The 22,747-nt window shown below is 44.3% G+C and overlaps 1 protein-coding gene across 2 annotated transcripts in view; it reads right to left on the bottom strand.

Moving 5' to 3' along the window:
• Positions 1–11,708: 11,708 nt before the first annotated feature.
• Positions 11,709–22,747, bottom strand: part of RBM47 (RNA binding motif protein 47) — a 156,902-nt gene continuing 145,863 nt past the window's right edge. The window contains exons 4-6 of one of the 2 annotated variants that reach the window (XM_035005089.1): positions 21,667–21,873; positions 18,854–19,032; positions 11,709–14,470 (exon numbers count right to left, since the gene is read on the bottom strand). In XM_035005089.1, the coding sequence (XP_034860980.1) occupies positions 14,237–14,470; positions 18,854–19,032; positions 21,667–21,873 (620 nt within the window). In that variant the 3' untranslated portion in view covers positions 11,709–14,236. The remainder of the gene's footprint in view (positions 14,471–18,853; positions 19,033–21,666; positions 21,874–22,747) is intronic. The other variant, XM_035005090.1, reaches the window with a different exon arrangement.

The following is a 22,747-nucleotide window of genomic DNA, read 5'->3' as shown; positions in this document are numbered from 1 at the left end:
CAAACGTGAAAGATTCATATTACCATCTCATTTATTGACGAAGAAACTGAGATTCAGTGGCTTGCCCAAATTCTCACAAGAAGTAAGTCTGAGAGAGGTCCATCTGAACTCATTGCCCATGCTCTTTTGTTTATGCCAAGAGATGTGTCCTCTTAGCTCAAAGCATGTCTCCAGCCCAGGCTGGAGCTGGCTGGTGCTCCCTCACGACAGCTAATTGTTAAATTTTCAGGAATTTTGTGAACAAATTGCTAAAGACAGCCATTATTAAAAATCAAATTATATAAACTTATAATGAAATAAATTATATTTAAAAAGGTAATAAATAGGGACTCCCGGGTGGCTCAGTCAGTTAAGTGTCTACCTTTGGTTCAGGTCATGATCCCAGGGTTCTGGGATCGAGCCCCGCCTCAGGCTCCTTGCTTAGCGGGGAGCCTGCTTCTCCCTCTCTCTCTGCTGCTCCCCCTGCTTGTGTGCACTCTCTCTGACAAATAAATAAAATCCTAATAAATAAATAAAAAGGTAATAAATACTCAACACCTGAATAAGGTTATTTACACCTATTTTATCTGTGTGGTGGAAATACCAAAAAAATGCTAGATTATTACACTTTCCTCCCAACTCTGCATTTGGTGATAGCACCGAAGAAATCAGAGAGAAAAAATCTTCATGATCTTGGAAATTTGGCAATGGATTCTTAGGTATGACACCAAAAGCACAAACAACAAAAGAAAAAAATAGATAAATTGGACTTTATCGCAACTAAAAACTTTCATCACAGCACATCATCAAGAAAGTGAAAAGATAACCCACAGAATGTGAGAAAATATTTGCAAATCATATATTTGAAATGGGCTTGGTATCCAGAATCTATAAAGAACTTCTACAACTCAACAACAAAAAGACAACCCTATTAAAAATGAGTAAAGAGGGGCGCCTGGGTGGCTCAGTTGTTAAGGTAAAGAACTTGAATACATATTTCTCCAAAGAAGATATAGAAATGGTCAATAAACATGAAAACATTCTCAACATCGTTAGTCATCAGGGAAATGCAACTCAAAACCTCAATGAGATACCACTTCACATCCACTAGGATGGCTATAATAAAAAGAAAGAAAGATAAAGTATTGGCAAGGATATGGAGAAATTATAACCCTCATAGATTGCTGGTGGGAACGTGAAATGGTGCAATTGTTATGCAAAACAGTTTGGCGGTTCCTCAAAAATTAAACAGAATTTCTATATGAGGTAGCAATTGTACTCTTAGGTAGGTACATACCCAGGAGAACTGAAACAAGTGGGCGCCTGGGTGACTCAGTTGGTTAAGGGACTGCCTTCGGCTCAGGTCATGATCCTGGAGTCCCGGGATCGAGTCCCATGTCAGGCTCCCTGCTCAGCAGGGAGTCTGCCTCTCTCTCTGACCCTCCCCCCTCTCATTCTCTCTCTCAAATAAATAAATAAAATCTTTAAAAAAAAAAAAAAGAACTGAAACAAGTGTTCAAACAAAAACTTGTACATGAATATTCATAGCAACATTATTCATAACAGCCAAAAAGGAGAAACAATATAAATGTCCATCAACTATTGAATGGATAAACAAAATGTGGTATATCCATACAACGGAATGGATTTTGGATTATCTCATCTTGCACCAAAATATTTTAAAAATCCATGCTCATCCTTTTGCCAAGTTTTTTTTTTACTCTGGACTGGAACTTTTGCCACTGATTTCCTAATCTCCCTCCTACATTTTGCCTCCTCCTCCTCCGTGTTGGGTAGGCATGACACAGAATTGAGAGATCACAGTGGATGCTGATCAATCAGAGTGGCTATTGGCTGATACCCATGGGCTCTCAGCTGAACCGTCATGACAGTGCTCAATAGTCTGACTTGACAGAACGGGCCCTTGAAAAGGGAGCTGTCACAATTCAGAAATTCTGCTTCTCTTTTGATAATACCTGACTTTCAAAACTCTTGTCTTTCAAAGGACTGCAAAGAAACTGACCTCCTGGCTGGTCTCTCACTCTTTGAATCACTGAATCCCATTATCCCAGGTATGGGGAGTCCCAGAACACCATGATTAAGGCAAATGAAAAATGCATCCACTGAAATTTTCCAGAAGTAGGGGTGCCTGGGTGGCTCAGTCGGTTAAGTGTCTGCCTTCGGCTCAGGTCATGATCTCAGCGTCCTGGGATGGAGCCCCACATCAGGCTCCCTGCTCGAGGGGCAGCCCTCTCCACCTCTTGTACCCTCTGGAGTGCTCTCTCACGCAAGTAAATAAATAAAATATTTTTTAAAAAAGAAATTTTCCAGAGGTAATATTTCATTAAAGGGTCATCCTTTTAAAACCCATAGTTTTAACCCACTTTTATATAGCCAATTACCTTCTGGACTTGGCCTGGATTCTCTACAGGTGTTTCAAGTTCAGTACATCTCCAAAGTGAGCTTGTCAAGTGCTTAACCAAATGTGCTACTCCCTCTATACTCTTCAGTTGAGTAAATTGCAATCCAGGGATCTGGTTAAGAATGTGGATTCTGGGGGCACCTGGGTGGCTCAGTTGTTAAGCGTCTGCCTTCGGCTCAGGTCATGATCCCGGGGTCCTGGGATCGAGCCCCACATGGGGCTCACTGCTCAGCGGGAAGCCTGCTTCTCCCTCTCCCACTCCCCCTGCTTGTGTTCCCTCTCTCACTGTGTCTCTCTCTGTCAAATAAATAAATAAAATCTTAAAAAAAAAAAAAAAAGAATGTGGATTCTGGTGGTGACTGGGTGGTGCAGTTGGTTAAGCATTTGACTCTTGGTTTCAACTCAGGTTGTGATCTCAGGATTGTGAGATTGAGCCCCACGTTAAGCTCTGCACTCAGCAGTGGAGTCTGCTTGAGATTCTTTCTCCCTCTCCCTCTGCCCCTTCCCCCGCCACATGCTCTCTTTCTCTCTCTCTCAAACAAATAAATAAATAAAATCTTTAAAAAAAATTAAAAAATTAAAAAAAAAAAGAATGTGTTGGGGCACCTGGGTGGCTCAGTCGGTTCAGCATCTGCCTTCGGCTCAGGTCATGATCCTGGGGTCCTGGGATCGAGCCCCGCATTGGGCTCTCTGCTCAGCAGGGAGCTTCTTTCTCCCTCTCCCTCTGCCTGCCACTCCCCCTGCTTGTGCTCTCTCTCTCCCTCTCTGTCAAATAAATAAATAAAATCTTAAAAAAAAAAAAAAGATTGTAGATTCTGTAGTCAGATTGTCTGAGTCTAAATCCTGATTCTGTCACTTACTGTCTGTGTGACCTTGGATAACTTATTTAATCTCTCTATGACTAAGGTTCCTTGTTTACAAAATGGGGTAAGAATAATATCTCATGTAAAAAACAGAAGGATGAATTGAATATCTATTTAAAGAGTATTTAGAGGCCCCAGCCCCCTCCTTGCTTCAGCTGGGTAAATGGCTGCCATGTCTATTCTCACTCCAGCAGAAGCCCAGGGTTTTATTCTCTGGAGAGGTCTCTGAACTGCAGGATATCAAGCATATACCCTAACCCTGACCCTAACCTAAAAACAACAAGAAAAATAATATCTCATGGAGTTGTTAAGAGGATTAAATGGGCCAATTTCTGTTAAGTACTTAACACAGTGCTATGTGATGTTAGCTACATAAAACTGCACCACTACCCACCCAATTATCCAGGCCAGATACTTGGAGTTATTTTCTATTTCCCGTTGTCCCATCACTAACTAGTCACCAAAGTTTATTGATTTTAACTTAACACCTGGAGTTCATTCTGTCACCAGTCCATTTCCTAGTGCCTTAGTCCAGCCCACTATCATCTCTCATCGGTGTCCTGCAATAGCCTCCGAACCGATCTCCCTCCCTTTTAGTCTTCCCTTCCTGTCTATTCTCCATACTCTGGCCAGAACATTTTAAGGTGCAATTCTGATCAAGTCATTTCCTTGATGAAAATGAATTATTGATTCCCCACTGTGCTCAGGATGGACTCTTACTCCTGAATGGCCAATTCATGCTCTGCATGCACCTCTCCCATAACACACACACACACACACACAAAACCAGCAGCCTCTCTCTTCAAAGTCACATCACCAGCCTCACCCCTATTTAGGTTTTACTCCTTTTTTTTTTTTTTTTAAGATTTTATTTATTTATTTGAGACAGAGAGCATGAGAGGGAGGAGGGTCAGAGGGAGAAGCAGACTCCCTGCCGAGCAGGGAGCCCGATGCGGGACTCGATCCAGGGACTCCAGGATCATGACCTGAGCTGAAGGCAGTCGCTTAACCAACTGAGCCACCCAGGCGCCCTAGGTTTTACTTCTTTTATGCTGTTTACAGGCCCATGGCTCCCTTTATCACAAGTCCTTCCCGCCCCCTCTCAGCCTCCAGAACCCAGCAGAGTTTCCCCTCTCCAGGAATAGTTCCCTGAACCCTGAGTCTGGCTTAAGTGTCCCTCCTTGGTACCCCATGAGCATAACAGTTCTCCCACTGCACCAGAACTTTCTTGAGAGCAGGACTTTCAGCTCTCTATCCTGAATGCCTCACACAATGTTTACTATATAAATGATGCTCAATAAATGTTCAATGAATGAATGGAAGTTTGTTGGGTGGACATGCAGAGGTGAGAAGAGAACTTCTAAAAAGAACGAAGATTGTTTGTTATAAGGGGAGAGAATGGTAATCAGATGAAAGGAACATCGTCCACATCTTCAGCCACCAACATGGCCTCCGGTCAGTCAGAGGGGCCACCGGAGATAAATGGCTGGAAAGGCCCTACTGGAACAGATTGTCTGAGTATCAGTTCTGCCTGTGTGTGACTGGCAGGAGATAATTCTAGAGGGATGCTCAGGGACCAGATTATAGAGGGCCGTGTGTGCTGTAAGCTAGTGTCTGAACTTCATACAGTCAACAAGGCAATGCCACTGAAGGTTTTTGATGTGTCATTCACGTCTGATTTTAGGAAGATCACTCTGGCTGTGGTGTGGAGGGTGAATGGAAGGTGGAAAGGGAGAGGGAACGGAGGCGGGGAGACCCACGAGGAGGCTGTCTGTGCCACCGTTGTCCGTACAACATGGTACTAGATACTGCTGGTGCTCCGTAGAGAAGATGGGATGCTGTCTCTTATTGGGGAAATCCCAGAACACAAGGAGCCAGACACTCCCTCACGCGATTACCCCATGGTGAGATTAACCTTGGGGGGAAAGAAGCACACAAACTCTCAGATACCAGGGGGAACATTCCAGAAAAGCAGAAGTGAAGTCTTCAGTCTCCCTTCCGTCAGTGGGATATCCTAGCTCTATTCAGGGCAGAGTGTTTAAATGAAAGCATCAAGCTATGGTGGTATGTTCTTTAAAACTTCAAATTCCAAGTTCTTCTTGAATGGACATATTTAACATTTGGGTGAAAAAGCTGTTCCGAGAGACGCACTGAAGTATCTGTTGCATCCAAAATGTAGGGCTGATGCTGAGCCAACCAAGTCACTTTCCAGACTCCCTCAGAACCATAGAGCTCTTATCCTTCGAAATGCTCTCATTTCCCGAGTCGACCCAGCAAGGGTGTGAATGGCGGCTCTTCCACCCACAGCTGTGAAGGCTTGGCAGTCATTTAACTTCCCTCGGCCCCTCAGTTTGTTCATTCATGAAATGGGACTTAAAATAATGGTAACTGCCTCATAGAGTTGTCATGAGGTCTTAGTGAGACGCTGTGTTTAAAGTCTTTAGCACCGCACAGTCACGCCATATTATTTAATTTGAACTGTCACTGTCACCTTGGGCAAGCCATGTATCCTCTCTGGGCCTCAGTTTCTTCCTTGATAACATGGAGATAAGGCTCACCATTGTTTCTTTAGGTCCCACCACAATGCCTGGCACATAACAGATGCTCAAAAAAACCCAAAAAACAAAAACCAAAAACCCCAAAAATACATTTGTTGAATAAACAAATGAATGAATGAAGAGAACAGCAAGGAGAAGAATGTCTTTTGTAACTGTCTTAAGGATTGTCCTGAGGCTCAAGTGAGGTAGAGCTGAAGACAGCCTTCTGTGGACGTGAAATGCTATTCAAAGGGAAGCTGATAAGATCACCGTTTTAGAATAAAGAAGTTCCCTTGAGTGGCATGTCTTTCTAGGATTTTATTCAGTATGTCTCATATGCGGGCCATTGGTCCTTAACATTATTCAATGAACTCTCCAAGGGTCTAATTATTTGGCCCCAGGCGACTCAGACTTCCTAGGCTGAGCTCCCTTCTGGGCTGCCTTTGTGTACGTGCTCATGGGCAGTTGGAGGACCTCCTGATCCTTAGTTATTCTCTTTATCCTCCTGGGCATAGCCTTAAATGCCAAAATTAGAACTTTACTCCTCAGTTTCTTGAACAAGGGATTGGCCCTTAGTGAAAAATGAAAACGAAAAATGAAAAATTCCTTCCCTTCCTGAGAGTTCGATACAAGGGACGCCAGAGTGCAAGAGATTTGGAGCTACGGGGAATAAAAGAAGGACAATGCCCCAGGGCCCAGAAACTTCTAAAGGTTTCTCGCCCAATCCTCCACCATGTGTGCTGGGTTTTTATTCTCTCCTTTCCAGCGACCTTTATGGTGAAGTGACTCTGTTAGGAGATCAGCATAAACTTCTAGAAGAAACAAATTACTTTAAGTCCTTACAAAATGGGTATATGATAATTACCCACCCCCGACTACTCACACAGACACAAACCCTTGTCCCCAACTCCGGAGTTAGATAATCTGTGTTCAAATTCAGGCTCTTCACTTACCAGCTATGCGACCTTGGGGGAAGTTATTAAACCTCTCTCTGCCTCCTTGCTTTTTATCTCTAAAAGGGATAATAGTAGCAGTGATCTCAAGTATGAGAAAAATGACCCATGCGAAACTAATCTATGCTATTAGAGGTCAGAGCGGTGGTTACCCTTGGGGAGGAGGTAGTGACTGGATGGGGCCATAGGGAAGCTCCTGGCATGGTGGTCATGTCTCTTATCTGGATGCTGGTGACATGGATATACTGTTTCTGAACATTCTTCAAGATATATGTGATATGTGCACAATTCTAGATCTACATTATTTTTAATAAAGTTTTTTTTTAATCCATGTAAACTACACGACATATAGTAAGCATTCAATCAGCATAGGAGTTACTGTTAGTTCATTACACTGTTAAATTATTCTTACCTCTTGCTGAATGATCACCCTCTAAGTCTTCAACATTATTCCCAAGAATAAGGACAATGAGGAATAAGAAGAAATACAGAGAGCAAGGGATATTTGCACTTGGGTGTCAGGAAATGATGCAAAATAGATTATTTTCTCTATCGTCTCTTATGCTCTGAATGCTTCCTTCAAGAAATGCTAGAGCACATTTAGACTCAGCCACATTTCCAGAATTTCTCCTCTTAGGGGCACATCTTATTTGGAAAGGGGAGATTAAGGGCCTGTCAGGAGCTGGAGTTGCTTAGCACTTTGTGTAAGATTGAGAAAGTATCAAGTGGCCATATTTGAATCAGGGTTGGGGTGAAGCGGGCGAGGCTGACCGAAATACCATTTCCTGGTGCCACCACTCTTTAGAATAAAGGTCCTGAAAACAGAGAGAAAAATTCCCTGCAACAAGCAAACTGGCATGGCCCAGTGTTATCGTAATACCATAAGCTCAAAATGTCTTGACCCAGCGCTCTAAGCAAGGTCATCTCAGAAACAACTGGACTTCAGCAACTTGTCTTACCTGCCTCAGAATGACTAAGGCCTATTTAAGCCTCGTGGTTGGTTAATCATTAATGAAAATTTTTGACAAACAAAAGTAGAGCAAGCCAAGAAAGGATGGCTAAAAATTAGCTCAGGAAAGGTCATATTTCTTGCAAATGCAGGGTTTGGTGTTGCATTTGGTTATGGGTATAATTGTGTGGAACAGAGTCACAGGAAAATATAAGCCCACCAAGGAAGCCAGTGAGTCCTGGAAGATTTTCCTTGGAACCCTGCTCTGCCTTCACAGTCCTGTGGAGGACTATAGGCCTCCCTCACCTTTGCTGAGAAGTCTGCGTGTCTGTGGGGCTGCCAGGGGGAGAGTGGGGAAACCCTGGCCAGCACATGTAGCTATAGTCTGATTTCCGAGAGGAAAGGGAGGAAGGTTCCAGAGGCTGGAAAGTGGACCTAAGGAAGAAAGGGGTGGGGAACCCCAAGAGCCCTGGCTGACCCTATAAACTCTCCGCCACGAGATTAAGGTTGGTGGGCATCATCTGGGACCAGGAAGACAAAACAGGGGGAGTTGCCCACGAGGGGGAGTGCTCAGATACACCATGCTGTTGACTGAGAGAAAGCTAGGATTCTCAGCAGTTTAGTAAAGGCAGGGCTCCGCCATTTTCTGGAACTCAAAGTCCTAAGGAAGAATGATTTAGGGTTCTTCCCACTACCTTGTTTTAGGGGCCAAATCTCTTCCTTCTACAGCTAACCCAGGCCCATGAACCCTGTTTAATGTTGAACGGGACAAAGGTCGAGTTTCTTCACTGCACACCCTTTCTCTTTCTCTGAGATAGCCATACTCAGCTTGTTCTGGGTACTTGCCAATTCCATGGTTTTTTTTCTTCTAAACCTGGCTACTTCCTGTTCCCTCTTCTCTCTGCTCAGCTGCCCTAACTCCTATTCATTCTGTAGATCTTTGCTCAGATGCGACTTCTTGCCCCCAGTCCTTCTTAACCCCCTGCCCAAGCCCGCAGGGGCTGCCCCCTCCCACTTCATAGCACTTGCAACACTATCTTATCACACCTGGGAGTTTCTGGAGGGCAGAGGGTCAATTTTGTTGATTGTTGTCTCTCCAATGCCTCATGCTGTCCTGGCACACAGTTGGCATTCAATAAATGTTTACTGAACCAATGAAAACAAAAAGGAATCAAAAGGGTATAAAACAGAAAGGCTTAATAGAGTTAATATAGCAGAATGCATTCACACTACAGGGGAAGGGAAAGGAAATGTGTTTCTTGAGTGCCTACAACATACCAGGTTCATTAATTCATCTGATTTACACAATAACCTTGTGCGGTCTGGATTATTATTATGTATTTTACCAGTTAAGAAACTGGTACTCAGAGAGGCAAGGCGTCTTTTCTGAAGTCACATGTCTGGTAAGCAGCAAAGCTGGGGTTTTAACGCCCAGGGAGATGGACTACAAACCCAGCCTTGTTCCACGAGGCTTTGTCCACAGAGGCAAGTCTTTGGGCAACCAGATTTTTTCCAGGTATATTGGTGTGAGAAGTTAGGAGACAGAGGAATAATGACTATCTAGAAAGGGATCACTGAAAAGGGAAAAGAGGAGAAAGAAAAGGCTGTATCCAGTCCAACAGCTTAGAACTTGAAATTGAAGCAAAACACTTTGTGGAGGTCTCCTGAACCTCATTTTGTACTGAAGCCTAATCCTGCCCTTGACCTTGGGTGGTCAGAGATGGGGAATGTGTCAAGAAAGCGGTAGGGCAAGGATAAAGTGAGTACGTCTGTATCAGCCTACCCAATCGTTTTGGTTTTTTTTTTTTTTAAAGATTTTATTTATTTATTTGAGAGAGAGAATGAGAGACAGAGAGCACGAGAGGGAAGAGGGCAGAGGGAGAAGCAGACTCCCCGCCGAGCAGGGAGCCCGATGTGGGACTCGATCCCGGGACTCCAGGATCGTGACCTGAGCCAAAGGCAGTCGCTTAACCAACTGAGCCACCCAGGCGCCCCTGCCCAATCGTTTTTATAAAAGCTGAAGATGTGTGTTTTTTTTTTTTAAGGGTCATGGTGTCAAAATGTCATTTCATCAAAACAGCCATGCCAAAATGTCACATTTCATGTTAAAAAAGAAAAAACAAAAACCCAACTCTGGTAGAAGCTGAGTGCCCAGAAGATTTGTAAGGTAATAATTGAGGTAATATTCTCTATATATTTCTGTTCAATAGCCAAGCACCCTAATATCCTTAAAACAGAGTTTTAATAAGCCAGGAAGGTCAATTATAGCTGACAAAACACACCACACACAGTGCATGCCATGTAACAGCATCCAGTGAATGTTGGACTGTCACGGGATTATCCTTCACTAGAAAACAAAACCAGAGCTTTGTTTTCTAACTGTTCTGACTTTCAACTAAATAACTGCTTATGTATATTGTCATGACAGATATTTTCAGAATAAAAAAGTGGGGCACCTATTCTAGTGAAGAATCAGAAGGGTATAGTTGACTTCCTATGAAGTTCTTTAGCTTTCTCTACCATCTCTGGCACAGCCTTGTAGATAGAATTCCTTAGATCTCCCAGCGTGGACATTTTTAGCAGCTCTACGTAGAGCTGCGAGGTCTTGTAGGCTGAGAAGAGGCATTTTCAGCCATTTGGCCTTCAGGTCTCATCCAAGGAAAGGGGCCACATGCGGAACCATTTTAGAATCCAATGGAAAAGTGCACTTGCAGAGCAGCTCTGCTTTTCTCTCTCTGGTCTCTGAGGTGGGCTGTTGGCATGACTGGTTTTATCCACTTCCAGGGTCAGTGTACTGGTAGCAAGAATCCGAGACTGGAATCTGAGCACAGATTTCAGTCCAGGTCCTTACCAGCTGTGTGACCTTGGCCAGTTACACTGCTTACTTCACTGAGTTACTGTGAGGTCCACATGAGATTATGGAAGCCAAGGAGCCCAATGAGTCACGTCATCATAGCATTTCTCCCTACCCACCAGGCTGTTTATCTGCTCAATCTGTCTGTGTTCTCCCACCGGAATGTAAGCTCTACTCGTGCACGATTTTGTGGGCTTATTCATGCTGTGGTTGCTAGAAGCACACAGAACCAACCCCAGCACCTAGTAGAGGTGTGATACACATTTTGTACGATTATTCTTTTTCTAATGAGATCAAACTCTGTGATTCTGCAATTTGAAGAGCATCTGTACTCTTCTCTTAGAACAAAAAGAAACCGGCAGATCTTGTTGCCCTTGAAAATATTGCCTAATGATCTGTCATCTTGGGATGTTTGCTGGTCCCTCCTGCCTCTAAAAAAGGGCTTTATCTTTTTAAGAGGAAGCAAGAAGTTACCATTCCCAGAAATGTGAGAAGGCCGTAACCCAGACCGCTCAAGACTAAAAGGTAAAATTCTTAATCAATGGTAAAGCCATGTGGGGCAAGTTTTTTAGAAGTAATTCTATTGACAACCTATCACCTGCCCTTGAACCATCTGATTGGCTTTGCCAATGGACAATGTCTGAAGTTAGTGATGCTCTCTAGAGAGAAGAGAGGAAGTGTCCTGCTAACCTTGCCGTGCACTGTGAAAATGAGGGACACAAGGCTTTGGTTTCTGAATGCAGTGATGGACCTTCAGGTCACCCAGCATGTTCACAAGATCACCAAACAAACTCAATGTCACATCAACTGCCTCCATTTAGAGGTCTGAGTGTGGAGCTCTTGGGATCATAAACATAAACATCAGGACTGACAGCAATGACAGACTTAGCCACATCCTATTCCAGTCCAGATGTTGAGCAGAATTTGGGTGCTTAACCTTCAACCACCTAAGCTCAAGTTTGATGAAACTGATAATGCACAATTTTTACTATATAACCCATCTTCAATGTAATTCCAAGCCAAAAACATGATAGTAACTTGCTGGTTTCTCTGGCTGAAAATACTGAAGTAGTTGCTTCTTCCATACTGTAAGGGTTTCTCTAATTTTGTTAGGAAAAAAAAATCAGTATAAAGAAAACACAATTTAAAATAAGGTCTTGAAACTGCTTTAAAGAAAGCTTTATTTACTACATACATCCTAAGAATGTATTGTAAATGGAGAAAGATCTAAATAAACTTAAAAGCTTTTCAAATACAAAGCAACTAAAGATAACTAAACTACTAGCAATGTTTGAAAACAAAGAACACTAAAGCTTTTTTTTTTTAACATTTAGTTTGTTCTTAACCCTTAAAAAAAAAGTTCACATTTCAAGTTATAAACTTACCTCAGTAGTGTATGTGAAATGGTTTTGAAACAGAAACAGACCATAAAGAGGAGGCTCACCGATATCTGTTTTTAAGGTAGTTTGGTAGTTGCCATGTTAAGATATCAATTTTTTTTCTTTTCATTATTATTATTATTTTGCAAATAATTTACAGGCATATGTAAAATACAGTAAGACTGCTAGGTCAGAGTCTCATCCAGTGAACTCTGTGACAATCCTTCATTGGAAGGAGTTCTTTCACACCAAGTCAAGGGATGAGGATCTGATCCAAATTGCATTTGGTTGGATTACTCATTCCAACAGATTCGAGTTTGGATGCAGCTTGCTGGGTACATCATCAGGAACATTGCACGATTATTTCATGTCATTTAAGAATGATGGAAAGAAATGTTAGAAATGTTTAAAGGCCTTTGCAGGCACTCAATAATTTTATAGAATAGTTAAATAAATATTGCTTATATATAAAAAATTCATCCCACCCTAAGATGAGGGGGAGGGAAAAGGCATTTGGGAATCTCTTAATTTAAAATTTAAAACAAAACTAAAATACTTGCTAAAGGCATGCTCCTATTCTTAATCCATAAATAAGAATTCAGCCATTAGCAAAAATTCAGTGAGTGGACAGATTTTATAGATCTCTAATGTGACATAAACACACAACTGTGTCCTTGCTACCTATTGCACACCTCAATTCCTTGATGGAGCCTTTAAAAAAAAGTTCCAAGTTGATGTATTTCATAAAGCAGATGACAATCTTAACATTTTACTGTATTTTACATTCACTCTGCTAAACAAAAGCCTTGAAACAGGCACAACACTGCAACAATACATTTACTTCCTAATAATAAACAAAACTTTTTAATAACATTGAAATAAAATGGTTTCACTCTGCATTAAACTATATACCAAGAACTTCCGCAACATTAAACAACTAAAAACCAGCATTAGGAAATTATTTACAAGCTATCTTTTAACTTCTACAGGTCTCTCCTCCTCCTCCTGGGTGTGCACGCCCCAAGTCAGCTCACCTACCACGTGCACAGCAACAGAGGAAAGCCCTGCTCAATAAACACAGTATTTCCCATACCCTTGACGACCACAGACAATGTGCACTGAAACATGATAAGGCAGCTAGAAGCATAACTTTCTGCGACAAGAGTCTCTGGGGGCCTTGCCGACAACAACATTCACTGTCTCTACAAACTCATACTTCAAAAACAAATAAAATAAAAGCATTAGAAAAGGAAGTAAGGTTTTATATGAGACATTAAATAGCTATGCAAAAATGTCTTATGGAAACTACTAAAATCTTGTGCTTATGCATAGTCTGCTATTGAAAATACCTCTCCAACCAAGACAAAAAGAAAAACCCACAACAAAACAGGAAACCCCCACAAAAACCCAGGAAGAAGTATAAAAGCCATCAAAGTTCTGTCAGAGGAATTCATTTGCCCTAGACTTGCCAAACTTGGAGGTGGGGCTGGGGATAGGAAGGAAGGAAGGAATGAGTAGGGGCGTGGGGAGGGCAAGACACATGGAGAAGGAGCGGGGAAACAGGGTAATGGTGGCAGGTGAGAGCCTTACAGTGTGTGGACTTAGAAGTGTGACAAGTCTTTTCAATGTGGGCTTAAAGAGAGATCGAGTGTTTACTTTCTTTCAAAAAAAAAAAAAAAATAGAACTGTCATCTTAACACGTGGTAACACCATCAACCCTTAATGCAGCTGAAATAGAGATTTCACTCACTTTGAAATTGCACTTTCTAGTATAACTTTTAAAATAACATTTTATGTAGTATTTTAAAGCACTACTGTTTGTATCTTTAAATATTGAATCTATTTTTCAAAACAGGTCCCTAGCTGCTCAAACGTGCTTTTCAATATATAGTTGATATATTATCGAAGGTACTACAAAATAGAAATCTCTGGAGTGTAGAAGTTAAGAAAATAACCTTCATACTGAAAATATATCCTTAAAAATACAAAAACAAAAAAACCTCTATACAAACGTACTATGGCATACAAATTTTTGAGAGATGGTATTAAGGCACGAACCGGTGCGAGTCTCTTAGAAATGTACGAACAAGGGCTAAGTCGAAAACAGTCTTTTTTCCAAAAAAGAAAAACAAAACAACCAGTGGAAACTTCATGAATATAAAATCTTTCAGGGCGATACTGGATAACATTCTTCACTTGCAGGTTTCGTGAGTGTGCTAATCCCACGCGTTCTTTCTTCATAAATAGTACAATGTTCCTTCGGGGTAGTTCGCCGTCTGCCTCCACTCAACTCACCAGTGTCAGTACGTCTGGTAGATGTCGTGGATGGGCACCTGGATAGCAGCGGCGGGGAAGGCCTGAGGTATGTAGCCCGCGTAGCCTCCGTACACGGCGGCGGCCGCATTCTTCTGTAGTGTGGCGATCGTGGTGGTGGCCGGAGCAGCGAACGGCACGTAACTGGCCCCGTAGATCCCAGCGGCGGGAATTCTCTGAACGTTCGGAGCCACCGTGTACACTGGGGTGATCGGGCGGCCCTGGGGGCGAGACACGGAAAGGCTCCTTACCGACCGCGCGGCGCTGCCCGGCCCGCGGAGTCAACCCCCGCGGGCCCGGCTCCCTTCACTCTTCCCGTTCCCCGGGGCGCGCCGCAGGAACAGGTGAAGGCAAAGGTTTTCATTCTCGGGGCGGGGAGGCGGACGGGCAAAATCAGTAACTGGTGTAAGGGCCATTAAGGTAAGCTGGAGTTGCGTCTCAAGGCTCCTTGGAGTTCAACTGGTCAAAGTGACGGAACCGCCAAGCTCAGGGAAAGTTTAAATACGCTGGAGTCGTCTATCTTGCCATTCCTTTCCAGCCGCCCATGCCCCAGAGGCAGCTAGAAAGGGGAGCGGAGAATCTACCCTTTGCTCAGTTGATCTCACCGTAATTCAAAATATGGTCCCTAAAATACACGCCAGCCGCCTCAACTCTTATTTAACTGAAGGAACATGGCGCTGCAAAAACGGGAGGGGACAACAGACAGTGACAATGTTACGGAAGCCAGTGCAGGGATCTCCGTAGGCACAGCTTTTTAAGCTGTGACCTAAAAACCCGGTGACCACAATTTTCAGTAAGTGTGACTGATGATTTCAACCATCTCCCACCTAAGGTATGACACCCACGATATATACAGTTGACCCTTGAACAACACGGGTTTGAACTGAGTGGGTCCACTTCTATGTGGATTTTTTCCGCTAAGTATGTGCTTCCTCTCGCTTATGATTTTCTCACCCATTTTCTTTTCTTTAGCTTACTCTCCTGTAAGAATACAGTATATAATCCATGCAACATACAGAATATATGTTTCATCGACTGTTTATGTTCTCAGTAAACCTTCCGGACAACAGTAGGCTGTCAGTAGTTAAGTTGGTGGCGGAGTCAAAAGTTTTATATGGATTTATTTACAACTGCATGGGGGGGACACACCTAACCCTTGTGTTGTTCAAGGGTCAACTGTACAGATGGGTGTAGAGGCTCAGAAAAGGAACCAACTCACTTGGGAAGCTGGAGGAAGCATCGTGGAAGCAGAGACATTTGAACTGGGTCTTGAAGGATGAGGAGGAGTTTCCATAGGAGAAGGAAGTAGGGAAAGGCAAGCTCCCTACAGCTGCCTCATGGCAGATGCCACAGTGGGCTCCATCAGAGTCCCTGCCACTTGCTCGTCTCTACTTGAAAGCCTAACATGCTACGTTTTCCAAGCAAATAGGTGTAAAGAGTGAAGCCTGTGGTTCAGTATTTCCCAAAGGGTTTGCTCTGGAGCCAGTTCTGGAAAGGGGGATTTGTGGTAAAATAAAACACGCACTTAACAAAATACCTAGCGCGCTTTGCGTTCCTCAGAATACCCTGCAGTAAACGTCGCTATGGCCTCCATGTCTTCACACATCGTCAAAGTAAGCAATTCAGGATATATGAAATGGAGAATTCAATTTTTAAAAATGAGTTCTTCCTGGATTTTTGCAAGGGAATTAGCTATCATTCGTTTACAAAATTTGCAAAGGAGAGTCACAAAATTACATTCAAAGGAAAAGTCACCACCTAAGAGCCATTTTTTCCATTGTAACCAAAATAGTAATTCTACTAAATGATAATAACAACCGAGGGACTGTGGTCTGCCAGGCACTATTCTAAGTGTCTTATTTGTATGAGTTATGGAATCATCACAACCACCAATGAAGCTGGTACTATGATTATACGGAGCGGTTTGGATGTGTTAAATGACCTGCACAAGGTGACACAGCTCTTAAGCAATGAAATGTGTGACTCTGGAGCCTGCACTTTTAGCCCTATCTTATTTCGTCTCCTACAACACTGAAACAACGAATAACTCATTGGCAAGAGAGAAACTTCAGAAGGGGAAGGAAAAAAAAAAGAAACTTCAGAAGGGGGAAGATGGTGCCTTACAGCAAGATACAAGCAATCTTTTCCAAATGGGTGGACATATATTTAGTGACAAGTGCACAGAGGGATGAAATTGCAGGGAAGAGGACATCCGAGAGAAACCTTTCCATGTGCTATGGTCCAGCTCAACACCTAGGCTTGGAAGGGTTGAGCATGGGGAGTTGGGGGAGGAGAGAGTTGAGGAAAAGACCTCACCAAGGGGAATGGCGATCCCTGCTCTACTTATACCACAGATTTGTAAAGATTGAGAACACTTTGAGAAATAAATAAAAAAAAAAGTCTATGCCAGTAAACATTTTCTTAAATTACTTACAAAGCCTTTATGAAATTGAGGATATAAAATGGCTAAGCAGGAACATCCCTGAGCACGTGCAAGACAGAGGAGTATGACTGAAGGTGTTCCACAGGAAGGTTCTGGAAGTAATGCTGGGAATGGATTTCTAGTGTGGCTCCATTTGGAAAAGTGTTCTACTCACCAATCAGTAGTGCTTAATGCTCCTTCTGCTGCAATTTGGCAGAGAACACAGGAGTCGGGGCAGAGAGCCAGACATTCAGAGAGCCCAGGGTCAAAGAACTCAGAGGGAGGATGCAGAGAACTGAGACTGGTGGATGAGCACCAAGGCCACACATACTCAAAGAAGTCATGCCCGAGTTCAAAAGTAAGTAGCTCCAGGCATTCCGCAGGGTATGTTGAAGAACAGGGGGAAGAAAATCTCCACCGGAATCAACTAATAATGACTGTCTACTGAACAAATTCATAAGCAAAGACTCTGAACAGAGACCCTGATGGCAAAACTGAGTGGAGACTGATAAAAGACCGCAACAGCGTGAGTATGAGAACTGGAATTTGGGACACTACGCACCAAGGACAAAAGTGCATGAGTTTCTTAGTAAAGAGAAATCCGCAATTGTTACCAGAATTCCACTAACTATTGTTTGGAGGTTACTGCAGATATTTATTAGTCAGTCCACAAGTAGCAGCTACCCTCAGTTGCCATTTTAGAGTGTGAGTCATTTACAACCGATTCCTTTTTCTGGCTTTAGAAGTCCAGTCTTAAGGAATACTTGATGACCCACTGATAGATGAATATACTTCAACTGGCGTGACCATTTCTGACTGGCGCAGTCAAGACTGTGCACGGAGAAGGCAAAAGCGACCGCACTCCTGTGGGGCGGCTCACCAGCCGGCCTCACCGAGGAGCCGATACCAAACGTGGATTCTAGAACCCCAGCTGAGATCTGCCCAGTGGGAATCTTCTGGGGTTTGAGTCTAAGAATCTGTTTTGTAAACATATTCTCTGGATAATTCTAATCCAGTTAGGGAAGAGACCCCAGGCCTGAGTATCTTTGTTGACTGAAAAGGTATTTGAGATTCACCGCCTCACAAAAAGTAGCTCTAACAAGATTCTGTTGTTTTGTTTGGTTTTGTTTGGACGAATGTTCCCTATGTGTTATGCACTGATGATAAAAAGAAAACATAAGATGTAACTCTCAGTCTAGAGGAGTTTCATGAAACGTGGGTGACGAGACATCCAGGAGACAGGATTTCCAAGGCTCGGGTGGATGGGAAAGATTCTACAGAAGTCACAAGACTGGACACCACACAGTAGAGAAGCTGTGAGCAAAGGTGGGGAAGGAGGCTGGCACGGTAAGACTGGACTGGGAGGAGGAGGAATGGGAATGGCTGGGTCTGCTTAGAGGAGAGGATTAAGGGCAGATTTTGTGAAGTTTTGTATAGCTATATCTCTACAGATAGTTCTCTCTCCACGCACACTCTTATATACCTGTATATGGATATACATACTGAAATATTCATACACAGGTTGGGGGGGAGAGAACTTTATTATTATTTTTTTTTTAAAAGATTCACTTATTTATTTGAGAGAGAGAGAGAGAGAGTGAGAAAGATCTCGGGGTGGGGAGGGGCAGAGGGAGACAGAATCTCAAGCAGACTCTGCCCTGAGCACAGAGCCTGATGTGGGGCGCGATCTCACAACCCTGAGCCAAAATCAAGAGTCAGAAGCTTAACCGACTGAGTCACCCAGGCGCCCTGAGAGAACTTAAAAAAAAAAAAAAGAATCTTCCTCGAACTGCAATTTGGAATGTGAAAATGTGAGCGATCTCCCTGGACTTTGGGAGTCAGCCGCTTGACAGTAAGAACATTGAGTTAAAAATTATCCAGCGGTCATAAAAAAAAAAACATATGTACAATATCATGACACTGTGAAGAATTACATGTGTCATTTTTGCGAATGGCTTCCCATCTTTCATAGAGTGATGACATTAGGGTAGTACAATTATTATTTGAAACTTTTCTGTCCTGGCATGATTTACAGGACCCATTTTTCCTGTCACCCCATCCCATGCTTCATCAGAGAGCTAGGCACACAGCGAAGTCTCCTGCCGACGGGGAAATGAATCCACGATAAAGGGAGGCCTCCCACACGGATGTCGGATGTCGAGGACCCCAGCAAGCACTCTACCTGGAATGGGGGCGGCGTTGACACGGCAGGAATGACGGCGGCGGCGGCGGCTGGGTCTGGCTGCACGGCGATGGGGCTGATCATGTGCTCCATTGTGTGGATTTTGCCGTCTTCGATCATCTTAGGGGCTGGCGCTGCCTGAAACATGGAATACTGGGCCCCAATGGCAGGGATGGCCACTGCAAGAGAAGGCACAGGGAAACGCACATCACTTGAAAGTCCCCCAGGAAGACCCGTCGCTTTCTTGCTATTTTTCAAAGCCAAGTGTGGCAGTCACGGGCCTCCCTGGCTAACTGATGCTCCCTCAGTCCAGGTACCAAGGCGCTACCCAGGAGGAAGAGAGGGGAGCTGGGAGGTACGTCCCCCGAGCCCTGCTCAACCCACAAAAGGAACCACATGGGTACAGATGGAGTCTCCCAACAGATGCTCACGGAAAGATGTCCAGAGTTAGGTGTCTGCACCAATATTTTTCCTCTGCTGCTACAGAGAAATCTCATCTTGAATCCCACTCTTGCTGTTCCCACAGCACAGGAAAGGGCCTTCTGACTGAGAGGGGAGGCTCAGAGTGAGAAGTGAGATCAGAGGCTCGAGGCCCACCAGGTGCGAGCGGGAGTGAGCCTGCCGGCCCTCATCACTCACCTGGCTCATTACCAGACCCGCCACCCTTTCCCTTTCACATTTTAAGAAGCAGGTTCTGGGGAGGGTTTCCTTCTGGGGAAGTCAGAGGTCTGTGCACGCCTTCCCCACTCTGTGTTTCAGATTTCAGCATTACTGATTCAAGGAAAAATACTTAATAAAAAATGGCAAGTTCCCTCATTTTCTAATGTCCACTCAGTAGCGAAGCAGCAGAGTGACTGGTTTTAGGATGGGCCCTGCCAACTCAAAGATGTGTTTCCGTGAGTAAAGTCCAAGGGATTCTACTTTAACCAGGGGCTCAAACATTACTCAAGGGATTCTATTTTAACCAGGGGCTCAAACAGATAGCAGTTAATGAATGCCCACATATGACAGAAAGAGATAACAAGGAAAAAATTCTAGCCCTGGTTTTGGGGGAGTCTGTGAGTATGTGGTATGTGGGCATGTGTTGAAGGGTAAGCAAGACTATAAAATGCATACACAGAGTGGGCTTTCATTTATGTTTTTTCCTACAACTGTAGGTATATTTACTCTACTACAAGCTAACTCGATGTGAGGTGAAGAAACAAATGATTGCAGGCTCAACAATGGTATGGCCTTTCAATAAAATGGACCTAAAACCTTAACAAAATCCCTCACCGGCCTTTTCAATCATATGGTCTTGTGGCCAGATACTTCACTAGAAGTTCTAATTTTCTGGATGCATTAGAAACAGAGGCCAAGGGGATGGGGACCTGAGGCAATTAGGAGTTTAAGCTACACTGGGGCTATACTGAGGACCTCTGGATTGTTTTGGCTATCAGCCCATAGGAATTTCTACGTCAGGCCCCACGACACGACTATACGCTTAAAGATGGTTTAAGAGTTCTTTTCTCTAGTTAAATCTTCAACTATTGCAACTTGCCAACAGGAGTCCCTTTTCCAACAAGTAGAAGTGACAACTCCCACATCCAGGCTCTGTTTTATGGCATTACAGAGAGACACATGATCAGTTTAACACTGCTTATGGTGTCAACGGCATTTATAAGGAAATCCAGCGTAAGGAGTCACCTGACTGAGAATTTACATTTTTTCACAGGAAAAAAAAAATTATCACTGGATTATCAAAAGGAAGCTCTACCGGGAAAAGGCTTTTTAAGCCCTATGTGGCAACGCAAACCTATGCCCCAAATGCAGATTCCTTGAATCTCTTAGCTAGGGGACGGAGTGCGCAATCCTCAACTAGAAGAAAATCAGAGTAGCTGAGCTTCAAAGGGAAGATTCTCTCCAAGAGCTCTTCGATCTGCCCTCCCTGAAACCGGGAAGAGGGCTGGAGGAGGATCGCTCTGCCTGTCCACGAAGGAATTTTCCCCGTTTGGATGCCTGTGTGATGTGTGCTAATAGGGAGCTGGTACCACGATGCTCTCTTCATGGAGTTCCTCTCAAGTTAGGATCAGAAAGAAGACCGGACTCGTGTTAGGTGACCAATGGGCACTATTAACGCTGGCAAACTGGTTTGTGGGGCCTGGAGGTGAACGCAACGTTCAAGGTTTCTGGCTTGAATTACTTGAGTGTCCCTACCCCCAATCTAGTGATCCAGCGAGAGGGGCAGAGAGGAGTGCTGGAAATCAGAATCTAGGAAATGAGCAGCTGCAAAAACTTTCACCGCTGCCTTGTTCCCAGGTGTTCTGGTTTGTTCCAAGACCACGACAAGGGACATTTGTGTTTTGTGCCCCCTAAGGGGAATTTTCTACCCTTTCCACCAACTGTCAGAACCGGCGATCAGCTGTATCCTCCGGCCACTGACTGCTGGTGTAGCAATAGGGTCGAGGAGAGAGAAGACAGCTTGAGCTCAAAGAAGGTACAGAAGAGCCTCCCATTCTTCCATTGTCTTCCTCCGCCCCTCCCCACCACTCCAACTCTGCCTACTGGGTCACAGCTTGAGAAACAGCCTAACAACTGGTGGCATCAAACCCACTACTGGAAAGTTTGACTTGAATATGATCAGAGCTGGACCATCCCCTCAAGTTCTAGAAAAGAGGGCCCAGGAGGCCACAGTCTTTGCCTAACCTTTGGCTGCCTGTTGGAAGAGGAACGCAGGTGCAAATGAAAGAGCCCGAGGACATCTTGGGGTCACTTCAAAGAGAGCACTGGGGTTTTAGCTGAATGGATGCATTCTATCTCTGGTTCATACTGACCTGTACCAGGTTTAATGGCAACTGGATTGACGGCAGAGATTTCCAAATTCGGTACGAGTTCATATCCTTTTTCTTGCTGCTTTCCTTTCCCTTCATGATATCGGCTATATATACCACGGCCAGCTGAATATCCCCCGAGGTAGGAACCCCTGGGCCCTGGGGCTCTGTTGCCGGCCGCACCTCGACCCCGGCCTCTTACGCTGCCTGCTTATAATAACAATACACACAATGATGAGCATCCAACAGTGACTGTGCAAGAGGCTGATCTTAACTCAAGGTTCTTGGCATTTAGGTGTTTGCCCTTTGTCTAAGTTGCAGGTGATGTGTAGGTTGCTCTTCAGTGAGCTGGGAAGATGCTTTCAACATTCTATTCCCGCCTAGATTCGTACCCTAAGTAGGTCTGCTCAACGCAAGAGATGAACTTGCATGGTGAGTTCCTAGGACTGCAACTGCAACTTCAATAAAGAACAACATTCAGGGGCTGAAAAAAAAGTTATCTGGAAGGGGATCTGTTGGTTCGCCTTCCTTATCTCATGCGTGAGAAAACTGGCCCAGGGAGGTTAAAGGACTGATGAAAGTCACAGAGCCAGTTAATCTGATGACGGCAGGACCCAGAACCTGGGTACTGGTTTCCCTGTGCAATGCCTGGTTTCATGATACCCTAGCCAGTAAGTTCACCACTACCACCACGCCAACATCCTGCTTCTTACCCCCCAACATCCTCAAGATTTAATTTCACAAGGAGGTTTTAACCTAAGTACCCAGAGACTGGCGGACTAGCCCCAAACTGGGTAGGTCCTGCAAAGGTAGTATGCAAGAAACGCTTGCATGCCCGTGTGATTCCACCGCTCACCCCATACAGAGGAATGACCTGCATTTCCCTCAGTGCTATGGAAGTGAATGCCCTAAGTGCCAGCCAAGAACAGACCCCACAACTGGGACTCAAACGAGGGTGGGTGAGTGGGGGGAGGAGCCCATCTACCAGCTCGGCCAATGACAGCCACAACGCCCCTGACGCGGCCCGGGCCCCGCGGCTCCCCCCCCCCCCCCCCCCCCCCCCCCCCCCCCCCCCCCCCCCCCC

Source organism: Mirounga leonina, unplaced genomic scaffold (assembly GCF_011800145.1).
Source record: "Mirounga leonina isolate KUSES-001 unplaced genomic scaffold, KU_Mleo_1.0 Mir_129, whole genome shotgun sequence".
Taxonomy (NCBI): Eukaryota; Metazoa; Chordata; class Mammalia; order Carnivora; family Phocidae; genus Mirounga; species Mirounga leonina.
Note: the sequence above shows the minus strand (reverse complement) of the source record. Positions and strands in the feature narration are given on the sequence as shown.